A 12,662-nucleotide genomic window follows, 5' to 3' on the forward strand; every position below is an offset into this window, starting at 1 on the left:
TTCTGCCCTTGTTATGTCAAAAGAATACTGTTACTGGGGTGGCAAAGGGTTAGAAGAGGCTCTTCTTCATGGTTTTGGAGGTTTTGTCTGTTTACATAAAGCAAGATAGACACAACTTCTCATGTTAGCAAATTCAGTAATATGGGCATCATGAAATATTTCCTAAAAATATGTGTCCATGGAGGTTTTCCTTTTTTGGTTTTCTTCTCTAAGCAGTTCTTCATAACCTGTCATTTTCGTAGCAAGCTCAAAGAAATTCTTGAATTCCATGCCTTGAAACTTCTTCCTAAGCTCAATATCTAGGCTACCTTGGGCCAACTTGACAAACTTACATTCAGGTAAAAATTTGCATCTATTGCACATATTCTTAAACCTAGCAATGTATGAGTCCACAGATCTCCTGGCCTTTTGGTAAATCGTAGATAATTCAACAATAGATACTTTATGTTCAATTTTATAAAATTGTGTGTAAAATAAGTGCTCTATGTCTTGTCATGTGTGCACAGTTTATCTAAGTAATGAAGCATACTAAGAAAAAGCAACTGTTGTTAGAAAATTGGGAAACAACTAAGTTAAATGTCAAAATTGTTATAATTAGCAAGTTCACCACATTGAACAGTAAATCTACCAATATATTCTATGGTGGATTGTATGCTATCACCTGAGAATAAAATGAATTCAGATATCTTATAACCCTTAGGGTAGGGATTATTCTTATCCACCTAGGTGGGATAGGGTTTGTGAAACTCAGGACGGCCTACTTGTCGAAGGCTAGTAAGTGAGGAACGTGAGTTTGTCACCAGCCAAGGAACAAGAGAAAACCCCACCATAGGCCTTGGGAGGACCCACGATGGCGCGCAAGGAAAAGGAAAGGGCCGCGCCAATTAGGAAAAGGGAAGGAAGAGGAAGAAACGCGAAGAACAATGTATGTTTTTTTTCCCCTAAATTTTAACAATTTTTGATGTATCATAAATTTTTGGGTAACAAACAATTGCTTAATTTGATGAAAATGATGTGAAATTATATGATTCTAAGTACCAAAAAATTTATGGTTGATGAATAGTTGATAATTTGATGAGTTTGCATGGAGTTTTTGAGTATCGGAATTTTTTGAGTAACAAGCAGACTTGATGAAACTAACAAATGTGGGTATCAAAATTTTTCGAGTAATGAAAAATTGATAGAGATTGACAAATTAGGATACTGAAAGTTTTTAGGTAATGAATTTAATGGGAAAAGATGAAATTTGAGTATCAGTAACTTTTCGAGTGGTGTATCTTTGAAGAAAACTGATGAAATTTGAGTCAGAATATTTTCCGGTAACCCTCCTTTGATAAAATTGATATTGTACTATATGATCTTGTTTGTGCCATGTAATTGATGAATGATATTTGTAAATTGAGCCTATGTGAATTTTTTGAACCTTTGATTATTAAGAAAATCTTGATCACATGTTGAATTGTGACACTCAAAAACTTATAGATTTTGAGCAATATCTTAATTGTTTGTCTTGATTGTAACTCTTTGTGGTATTGAAAAAATTTAGCACAACAAATTTTTAGAGGAAATATTGTCAAAATTTATGTAAAATCAAAATCCACCTTACAACATTAATTTCTCACTTACCGCAAAATGGCATTTATTGCATAAATTGACACTTTGCTTTTTATTTTATTTTTGGAGAAATTATGGACCAAACTGCATGCAAACTTGACTTCTTGTATTATCATTAATTTTATTGTTTGCCCAATATGGATAAACTATAAAAACATTCTTGCACGGTTATATCAATTTGACTTTCACTTTATACACAATAAATGTCCTTTACTATTTCATAAACCTCTCCAATTAAATCTTATACCAATCCACTACCAAATATGCACAAACACTTTAAGTACTCTACTTCATGGCATCAAAATCTAGTCCATTTATACCAACTCAAATTACAAAGTTTCCACCATAAATTATGAAATCATGCCATATGATACAAGTAATTAATGCATCCCAAAAGAGCCTTATCTAAATTCCAAAGCTACTTCCAAGGATATTTTAGCAAGGCAATCACAAATCTAAACCTCAAGCCAAGCCATATTGCAATTCAACCTAAATTCCCAAACCCACTTTCAGTCATTCAAGTTTAGCATATAGAGTACACACATATTCCGCTAGGAACTCACTTCTAGTCTCGAACTTCTCCTTGTAGCTATGAGTTTTATCTTCTCTGCTTGTTTGCACGTCAGCTGGGATATGTTCAGGCTGTTCCTCACCTTCCCATTTTATTGTATGGCGGGCTAGCCTTTGCTGATAGGATGAGATGGACTTTAGTAGACGACATCATTATGCGACCAGTGAGATCCAAAGAGCATTTAAACACTTTTCTGCTCGTGACATGCCTACTGGGACCCTTAGCTGTACTCCTGAGTTTTCTGAATGATGAAAGATATGGGTAGAGACTTTTCTCATTCCCCGATCAGGTATGGCTTAAAACTTCTCTGTTTCTGACTTGTTTTTTTGTTACTAAATGCTAACCATCTCTTTGCAAGTCATGCCTCGAACTCTCCATCACAAAGAAGGCAAAGTCGATTGTCACTCCATCTGGGGTCAAGATCCATATGCCACCGAGCTCTGCCAAGGCTAACACACCTCCCCGTGATCTCCTTGCATTATCGGGCATTTGCTTCCAGGTGTATTCAGCTTATTAGAGACTATTGACATTACTGGTGATGATAGTCCAAAACAGACGCCTCGGGCTCTCAGTTGTGAAGCCGCCAGCCACACATGCCTCTTCTGACTTTCGGCCTCTCATCAGTTAGGATGACAGCTTAATAAAATTTGTAGGGGAAATTCTTTCTATGTTTCAGTCTGAAGGACTAATGTCTGATTCTACAACTGTTAAGAAGGATCCTATAAAGCCAACTTATAAATCCAACAAGAGTCCAAGAAAAGATCCTTCTGGCTCTACAACTGCTGCCTCCCAGGTATCTCCTTCACTTCTTTACTTTTTCTCACCTCAATTAGCTTGCTAACTCTATTTTGTCTGTCTCAAGTCTCAATGATGTCTTTCTTTTCGCAGTCTGCTTTCAGATTATCAGAGTTGTCCACGTTTGAGAGCCCATTGGCCAGATTGGACCTCTCATTCTTGTCCTGCTCTGTAGTTACTTCACCATCTTCAGATCTTGTGCTTGATCCAGCTGGGGTCCATAAAGCTCAGCAGAAACTTTGCCATTTTCTAACTCTGTCTTTAGACCGAATATCTTTTGATGAGCTTCCTCATGTTGACAGCTTGATTTTTTTTTTTTTTTTTTTTAAGAATCCTTTATGTGATAGTGATTGAGCCCATCTACGCACTCTTCGTACAGATTTGACACATCTCCTCAAGAGCTATCAAGCAGTCACTTCTGAGAATAGCTTCTTGGAACAACAATTAAAAGAGTTCTAAGATTGCAAGACAGGTTGAACAGGCAGAAGCTGCCATTCTGGCTTACAGAGACACAACTGCTTAATTCAAAATTGAACTCCAAACTAAGGAAAAAAAGATAGTCGAGCTCTTTGCAAAACTACAGAAAGAATATGTTGAGGCTCATGACACTATGGCTAAACTGATCCACATCTCCAGACTTCAATCAGAGGAAGAAACTCATTTTTAGGGCTTAGTACCATTATTGAGTTTCAATTGCCAGCAAAACAAAGAGTTACTCTTACGGAGGCAACATCTAACTAGGCAGAGGAAAGAGCACACTGAGCGCTAGGACTGCCTCCGGACTTGTGTGAATGTCAGCTTCTTGTGATTGTGTTGAGGTTCACCTTATTGGCCATGCTTGTTTTTGTTTTTTCATCTCTTTTGCAGATTTGTACAGTCCTGTGATTGGCTTTTAGACTTTGACTTGATTTTTGCTGATGGACGGGTTGAACCATAATTATTCTTTTGCTGTGAATTACTGAATAAGGTTGAGCCCTCTACTTGAGATTGTTGATTGTTGATCAGGGGCTGAGCTCTTGTGTCACTATCACCCACTTCACTGAATATGAACTATTTTCCAGCAGGTATCCAACAAGCTGCAAAGCTCTTCTGCGTGTTTTGTTTGATTTATATGTGCATGATAGGAACAATAGAACAATTCCCTTAAAACTTCTCTCATTTTATTGTTGACTTTGATGATTATACAGATCTGACGACCTTGAGGTCAGCCTCATGTTGGCTAACTTTATGGCTTTGTATCATTTTTTCTCGATTTTTAAATTGTACTGTCTCTAGGATACTAGGGTAGTACCTCTCAAGATAGTGTCCATTAATACACTTTTTGTGGGAACTCCATCTAGGCTAGTTAGCCTGGTAGACGTGATGTTTTAAAATTGTGTGCACCTTTAATGGTCTCTCTTAATTAGGTGACTATTTGTCTTATTCTCTGTCTTTTGTTCTTGGAGGCAACTCGCTTTTACAAAGCTATTCCTCTTCACTCTTTTGTTGTAAGCACGAGCCACTTTCATCTTCTGAGCCACCATTTTATTAAAAGCATCTAGGCTAGTTAGCCTGGTAGACGTGATGTTTTAAAACTGTGCGCACCTTTAATGGTCTCTCTTAATTAGGTGACTATTTGCCTTATTCTCCGTCTTTTGTTCTTGGAGGCAACTCGCCTTCACAAAGCTATTCCTCTTCACTCTTTTGTTGTAAGCACGAGCCACTTTCGTCTTCTGAGCCACCATTTTATTAAAAGCATCCATTCTAACCTCATCCAAATCCTCCAGCTCTATAGTCATAGTCTCTCCGTATTCATCTGGAGTCAAACCACGTTACCGGGCTACCCTTAGGGGCCGGCACTATTACCTGCATAGGCAAGATAGCATTATGACCATAAACCAAAAAGAACGGACTTGCTCCAATACTTGACCTCTTAGATGTTCTGTAGGCCTATAATATCCATGAAAGAATACGGTGTCAATCCTTAGGATTATTCTCTGACATCCCCTAAAAAATATCAATATTAATCTTATTAGAAGACTTGGCTTGCCCATTATGTTGGGCATAGTATGGTAAGGATTGCAATTTCTTGATCTCATAGTCTTCTGTCAAGTCCCTAACCATACTCCCATGAACATAGTACCATGAAGTTTTCGTTGATGAACTTGATAACATTTATTTGATCTGCCTTGTCCAGATGAATTAGCTCTGCACATTCTAAAAAATAGTCTGAAGCCACTAGAATCCAGCTATGTCCTTTTGATGACGCTGGATGAATTTTGCCAATGAGATCAATGGCCTAACCTTTGAACGGCCATGACTTCATAATAGGATGAAAGTCTGATGATGAGACTATCTGAATATCTCCATATTTATGGCAAGTTTGATATCTTTTAACATAACTGATTGAGTTTCTTAAAATAGATGGCCAAAGTAACCGTGCCTCCTGATTAGCCACCTCATTTTAATCTCAGCCTAATGAGCTCCACAAATACCTTCATGAACTTGGGCAAGCACTCTGATATACTTTCCAATTCCCAAGCACCTCAAAAGTAGCTCATCAAAACCTTTTTTGTACAACTCACCCTCCAAAAGCTGGTAATGTAAGGCTTGTATCTTCGCTTGCGAGTACTTCTATCAATATCCCCCTTTCATGAATATATGGATGTTGCCTTTTTTGAATTACCGGCGCTCGATAAGCTAGATCTTCTGAAATCTTTAGACTAGAGGCAACCTGAGCTAGCTCATTTGCCTCCCAATTGTTTTCCCGAGTTAGGTGTTCAAACTCCATCTCCTCGAAACTTTCGAATAGTTGAATAGCCATTGCAAAATAAGATACAAGGGTAATACTGTTGCATTTGTATTCCCTTGAAAATTGTCTGCGCATCAATTGAGAATCTCTCATAACTCTAACTCGCTTTACTCCCAACTTCAGCAAGATCTCCAGGCAATAAAAAAGACAAGGCTGTCTTGGTTCTTGTGGGAGACTAAATAAGAATGCTAACTCTCTGTGCTTAAACTGTCAAACTTTAGAACCCGCGGACTACCTCTGTGCTTCAACTGTCAAACTTTAGAACCTATAAATTGATCTCAATCTCATTCACCTCTAGACTACCTTTAATTCTTGTCACATCCAAGCAAGGGTGCTTTGCTAAGAAATCTTCCAATGCTTAACCTTTGACTGCCTTTTGAGGATGGTAGGCTAGAGAGAATTTCGTTAGTGATAAGGCTCACTTTTCAACTCTTCCTATGATGAGTGACCTTGTCAACATATACTTGATCAAATTGGTTTGGTACATCATGAACACTCTCTGTTTGATCAAGTAATGCCTCGGTTTAGTGCAAGCAAAATAGAGAGAGCCAGACATTTTCTCAATTGTCGAATATCTTGTCTTAGTTGCTGAAAGAACCCTACTTAGGTAATAGATTGTCTGCTCAAAGTCTCATTGTCTTGGGCTAAGAAAAAAACAATTGACTTTTTGGCATTTAAAATATAGAGCTTGAGCGGTATGCCTTCAATTGGAGGCATAAGCGTAGGAGGTTTGGTGAGAAACTGTTTAATTCTCTCAAAAGCAGATTAATGTTTATCTAGCCAGATAAATTCATCCTCCTTTAACTTTAGCAACTCTCTGAACTCCTTCACTTTGCCTACCAGGTTTGAGATGAACCTTATGAGATAGTTCACTGTCCAAAAAATCATTGTAACTCCTCTTGTTTGTTGGTGGCTTGGCCTCAATGATATCTTTGGCTTTGTTATGAACCACCTCTACGCCTCTTTGGTGCACCAGAAATCTGAGAAAATTCTCTACTTTCAACCCAAAGGCACATTTCAATGGATTCATTTTCAGCTCGAACAATTTCACCCTTTCCAAGACCTTAGTTAGGTAGCTCGGGTGATCCACCACCTTCTTTGATTTGACCATCATATCATCAATGTACACTTTCATCAAGCAGTCGATCATATCACAAAAGATGGTATTCATTGTCTGTTGGTAAGTAACTCTTGCATTCTTTAGTCCAAAGTGCATCACCAACCTTTCGAAAAGTGTTAAATCTCCTTCGAGCATTTGAATGTTGTTTTTAAAACATCCTCCTTTGCAATCGGAATCTAGTTGTAATCGAAGAACATGTTCATAAATGACAGTAACTCATGCCCAACTATTCCATCTATCAGCATATCAGCCACCTGCATCACATATACATCTTTCGAAGTGGCAATATTGATATCTCTGAAATCCACATAGACTCGTAGCTTCCCATTCTTTTTCATTACAAAGACAATGTTGGAAAGCCTCTCTGCATATCTAGTAGGCTAGATGAAGCCTACTTTGAGCAATTTCTTGATCTCTTCTTTGACCTTGAGTTGAATCTAAATCTGCTTGAACAGTTTGTACCCTTCTTTGATAGTCAATCTGTGCTCAACGACCTCCCTTCTTAGTCTAGACATCTCATTATGGCTTAAAGCAAAGCAATCCTTGAACTCCTTCAAAAGTGCAATTAATTGCTTTTTTAGGACTTCATCCAAAGGGGCACTAATGTAGGTGGGCCTCGGGTCCTCTATAGTGTCAAGCATTTCATCATCCAACTAAGGAGGTGCTTTTTGAAGATTCTCTACTTGCAGCTCTTGTTATGATTCTGACTTCTCATCAGAGCATTCATCATCATAGATCATTTCTGAACAAAAAAATTCATTTCTTCTGATATCAACTTGTCAAACACTGCTTCCAACTAAAACTTGGCAATGGCAGCAGCCATCACTACCTCTTCTTCCTTAGAAAGCTTAGTCATGGATCTCCTTGATTATTGGAATGCTCATCGGTTTATGTTGCATGATAGCATTAGCTTTTAAGAGTTCTGAAGGCTTCCTCTTGAGAACTCCTGCTGGTCCTTGATAATGTCCTTGTTGGAACCTATCCGGCTCTTAGGCTACTTCAAAATCTCAATTGGGTTGAAATCTATGTCATAGTATCTGGTGTCCTCATTGCTACTAGAGGTTGCAAATAGTCTGTGGTCTGCCTAAATGATCTTCACATTATCTCTATTCCAAAATAATACCATTTGCTGTAAGAAAGAGAGGGATAAAGATTGGAATTGATCCAGTCTCTGCCTAAAAGCAAATGATAATTTGCTTTAGAATTCACAACAAAGAAAGCGATAAGGTTGGTCTTGCTATCGACTGTGACCTCTATTAGGATGATTCTAATTGCTCTAGTTGTCTCTCCTATGAACTAGACATTGTAACTTCTGTGTGCACCGAGTCTTCTTCTGACTTGCTCGGTGCCCAAAGCATTGTTAATGGCATTACATTCACCACAAAGGCGTTATCCACCAGAGTCCTCGAAATTGGCTTGCCATTAACATGAGCCTTGACGTACAATTGCCTTAAATGTTTGGCCAACTGCATCTCTGGCTTGTCTGGGATAACTCTATTCGGATTGCCTTCTCCCATATTCTGAATTGTAATTGAGCTCATGCACTCATTTGGCTTGTCTTTAACTACCTTTGTAACCTACTCTACTTGTTTATTTTTTTCCCCCCAAGTTTCTGAACTGTGCCTCTTGGGTATTTGAAGCGATGTGCATAATTGAAGCAGCTACACAGCCAAATGGTATTGGAATCTCACCAACCATGAAATAAACCTGCCCATGTGTCTCTTGATCTTACTAAGCGTCAAATGGTATTACGAGCCAAACCTTTTTTTTTGTTGAATTTGGGTTTTGATGCCTTGGTCCTGTGGTCTGTTTCACAGGTGCAACCTTTCTTGTTGACCTCATCTGCTACTTATCAGGAACTTTATAGATATGCTATTTAGGAACCTAAGCCAGCTTCGGCTTTAGTCCATAATATTTCTAGCTTCCTTGATCCCCAAAAGTGTCTTCAGATCAATATTGTTGATATTAATGGGTCCTCGTCTGCCAACAATGAGTTTTCGCTTTTCTCTGGAAATTTAAGATCACCTTTGTTGATCTTATCCTGGACCAAATTTCTGAATGTCCAACAGTAGTTGGTATGATGAGTCAAAACATCATGGTATTTACAGTAGTTTTTACCATTCACCTCTTTTTTGGATGACATCCTGTGCCCCCTGTGAAAGAGTAAAAAAGTTTTCCTACCAAAAAAAAAAAAATTTTCAGTCCTTGTTATGTTAAAAGAATACTATTGTTGTGGCAGTAGATGGTTAAAAGAGGTTTTTCTCCATGGTTTCGAAGGTTTTGCCAGTTTAGATAAAACAAGATAGACACAACTTTCCATGTTAGCAAAATCAGTAATACCCCCATTATGAAATGTCCCTGAAAATATGTGTCTATGGATGTTTTCCTTTTTTGGTTTTCTTCCCTAAGCAGTTATTTGTTGCTTGCCACTATCACAACAAGCTCAAAGAAATCCCTGAATTCCATTCCTTGAAACTTCTTCGTATGCTCAATATTTAGACCATTTTGGGCCAACTTGATAAACTCACATTTAGGCAAAAAGATTTTGCACCTATTGCGTATATTCTTGTACCTAGCAATGTATGAGTTAATAGATTCTCTTGACTTTTGATAAATCTTAGATAGCTCAACAATAGACACTTCATGTTCAGTTTTATAAAACTATGTAAAATAAGTGCCCAATGTCTTACGAAGTGTGCACAAATTCTCTAGGTAATAAAGCATACTAAGAAAAAGCAATTGCTGTTAGGGAATTGAAAAATAACCTTAAACATGTCAAAATTGTTAAAATTAGCAAGTTTACTTCATTGAAGAGTAAACCTACCAATATGGTGGACTGTATCTCATCTTTTGCGAACAAAGTGAACTCAGGCATTTATAACTTTTAAGGTATGGATTATTCCTATCTATTCAGGTGCGATAGGGCTTGTGAAACTCGGGACAACTTACTTGTAGAAGGCTAGACTCGTATAACTCTTGGACTATAGTCCTAAGGGTTTCATGGTCAACGTGAGGTTCTAGGTGATGAACTGTGGATGCATGCATAGGTGGGGTGGTGCTACATGATTAATCTTAGCATTCTCCACATTATTGGCTGTATTATTCAAGATAGTATTTATTAGGGCTTGGGGGAACTAAGTTAAACCTATGACCTATACTGAATCAAATTTATTTTGATATTTTGATTCGATTCTAGTTATTCACTACGAATTAAATCGGAACCATATCAAAACCGAATCAAGAATCGAATTTATACATATATTTTTCTATGTTTTTTTAGATGTGGTATATACTTTCAATATATATATATATGTGTGTGTTATATACTTTCAATATATGTGTGTGTGTGTGTGTGTGTAATAATTTTAGTTATAAATAAATTAAATTACCTTATAATTTGTAATTATATATATATTTTATAGTTAAAAATTATATGATTAATAAGTAGTTAAAATGTATATTATACGATATAATATTACATTATATAAAATATTTAATTTTTAATTATATATGAACCTTATAGTTAAAGATTATATAATTATATGATATATTATGTATTAATAACCCAATTCAAAACTTAAATGTTAATTCAAGTATGATTTTTTAAGAACAATTACATAAAATTATTTTAAGAATCGAGAATTGAACCAACACTGAAGAACTGTATCAAACCAGAATCGAAACAATGATTTCGGTGCGGTTCTAGTTCCTAGGCAAATCCTAAACTGAATTGGAATTGAATACCCCTAGTATTTACATGTGCAACATTATATACATATAGGTGAGTGTTGAGATTAGTATTATTAGAAAAATTACCTTCTTGACGGCTAAAGAATGATCTTAGTACTGGGGTAGGTGTATACATTAGGGTTTTTTTTTTTTTTCTCCTATAAGGTGGTTGGTAGTGCGGTTCCTCATGGGTTGGAGTTGTTTACACTTCATTGAATTCAGGCTATTTAGCCAAAGTTGATGTCTACCACTCGGGGTGGTCTAGCTTCAGATGAATTTCTCCTAGACATTTTCAGTCGAACAAACAAATTTGAAATCACTTCAAAGCAGTCTTGATACTAGCTCCAATTTGTTCTGTGACTTGTTGAGCAATTTGAACGAAAATGTTAGCTATGTCGAATGCAATTGGAGCCACCTCTTTGTGCTGGGGGTGAATCGTTCTTAGGATCTTGTTTTTTTGTTCTTATTGAGATTGAGTTCAGCTTTGTCGGCTACTCTTTTAGGATATGGCCCTGTGGCTTCTTTTTCATAAAACTTCTAGTCCCACCAAGTGTGCCAAATTGTTTTCCCGTGAAATTGATTTTACTCATTTTATACATGAATTGAAAAGTAAAACGGGGCTCCTTGTTAGATATTATAAAAGCAGGGACTTCATGCAATTTGATTATTTCACAAATATTCAGCATAGCATATTAGGCAACAGAATAAGTGGTCCGCACAGTCAAGAAGTGAGTGGACTTAGTCAAATGATCCACAATCATCCATATAGAATCATATCCCCGTGTGGTACGAGGCAACTCAATTATGAAGTCCATAATAATCATTTCCCACTTCCATTCTGGAATGAGAATCTCCTGTAGCTTTCCTGATGGCCTATGATGTTCAAACTTCACCTTCTGATAAGTTAAGCACTTGGATACAAAATTTGCTATGTCTCTCTTTCACATCATGGTACATCTTGGTAGAGCCTGGGTGGACATTGTAGGGTGCATGATGTGCCTCCTGCATAATCTCATTTCTGAGGTTGTCCACATCTGGCACTCGGATATCCTGGAGCATTGCATAAGAGCACCATCTACACCAAACCTAAATTCACAATTTTCTCCCTACTATGCCCTTTCTAAAATCCTCATTAATTATGGGTCTCTGTGATGGAAAACTCTAATCATGTCCTGCAGGTCTGACCTCACTCTAAAATGTACCAAAAGTGCACCTGCATCTGTCATATCCAAGAGCAGACCCTGATCCATCAACTCATGTATCTCTCGAATTAATGATCTCCTTTCTACTGATATATGTGCCAGGCTGCTAGAAGATTTCCTGCTCAAGGCATCTGCGACCACATTCGCTTTACCTGGGTGATATTGATAGTATAGTCATAGTACTTCAGAAGCTCTAACTATCTCCTTTGCCTTAGATTTAATTCTCTCTGCTGGAAGTACACCTCACCATACAGATAATGCCTCCAAATCTTTAATGCAAAAACTATAGCTGCCATCTCTAGATCATGAGTGGGATAGCTCTGCTCATGCTTCTTTAACTGTCTTGAAGCATAAGCCACTACTTTATCGTGCTGCATTAAGACACACCCTAACTCAACTCTAGAAGCATCACAGTACACCGTATATCCTTCTCTACTTACAGGCAATGTCAACACAAGGGTTGTGGTTAGGCATTCTTTAATTAAAGCTTTTCTCACACTCATCTGACCAGAATAATGGGATATTCTTTTGAGTTAACTTGGTCAGAGGAGCTACTATCCTGGAGAAATTTTACACAAAACGCCTATAATAGCCTACTAGGCCTAAAAAACTCCTCACCTCTATGATTGTAGTAGGCCTAAACCAATCAGTTACTGCTTCAATTTTTTTAGGATCTACCTAAATTCCTTCACTAAAGACTATATGTCCCAAGAATGAAATGCTCTCTAACTAGAACTCATATTTTGAAAACTTAGCATACGGCTGATGTTCCCTTAATGTCTGCAACACCATCCTCAGATGCCACAAATGTTCTTCCTCAGTTCGAGAATACACCAAAAT

At 37.3% G+C, this 12,662-nt stretch overlaps 2 protein-coding genes across 3 annotated transcripts; one reads left to right on the plus strand and one right to left on the minus strand.

Moving 5' to 3' along the window:
* Positions 1 to 1,944: 1,944 nt before the first annotated feature.
* LOC131173316 (uncharacterized) lies at positions 1,945 to 3,996 on the plus strand. Of its 2 annotated transcripts, XR_009143571.1 has the most exons (3): positions 1,945 to 2,474; positions 2,544 to 2,978; positions 3,074 to 3,996. XR_009143571.1 is itself a non-coding variant. In XM_058135447.1 (2 exons), the coding sequence occupies exons 1-2, from the start codon at positions 2,853 to 2,855 to the stop codon at positions 3,332 to 3,334; spliced, it is 387 nt and encodes a 128-aa protein (XP_057991430.1). In that variant the 5' UTR covers positions 2,227 to 2,852; the 3' UTR covers positions 3,335 to 3,941. The 2 variants fall into 2 exon arrangements, 1 of the variants encoding a protein (XP_057991430.1); XM_058135447.1 differs by having other exon boundaries at positions 2,227 to 2,978; positions 3,074 to 3,941.
* Positions 3,997 to 11,312: 7,316 nt separating this feature from the next.
* On the minus strand, positions 11,313 to 12,325 carry LOC131172961 (uncharacterized). The gene is made up of 4 exons (XM_058134597.1): positions 12,070 to 12,325; positions 11,823 to 11,974; positions 11,620 to 11,670; positions 11,313 to 11,513 (listed from the first exon to the last, which is right to left on the minus strand). The coding sequence occupies exons 1-4, from the start codon at positions 12,323 to 12,325 to the stop codon at positions 11,313 to 11,315; spliced, it is 660 nt and encodes a 219-aa protein (XP_057990580.1).
* Positions 12,326 to 12,662: the final 337 nt, after the last annotated feature.

This window comes from Hevea brasiliensis, chromosome 14 (genome assembly GCF_030052815.1).
Source record: "Hevea brasiliensis isolate MT/VB/25A 57/8 chromosome 14, ASM3005281v1, whole genome shotgun sequence".
Lineage (NCBI taxonomy): Eukaryota > Viridiplantae > Streptophyta > Magnoliopsida > Malpighiales > Euphorbiaceae > Hevea > Hevea brasiliensis.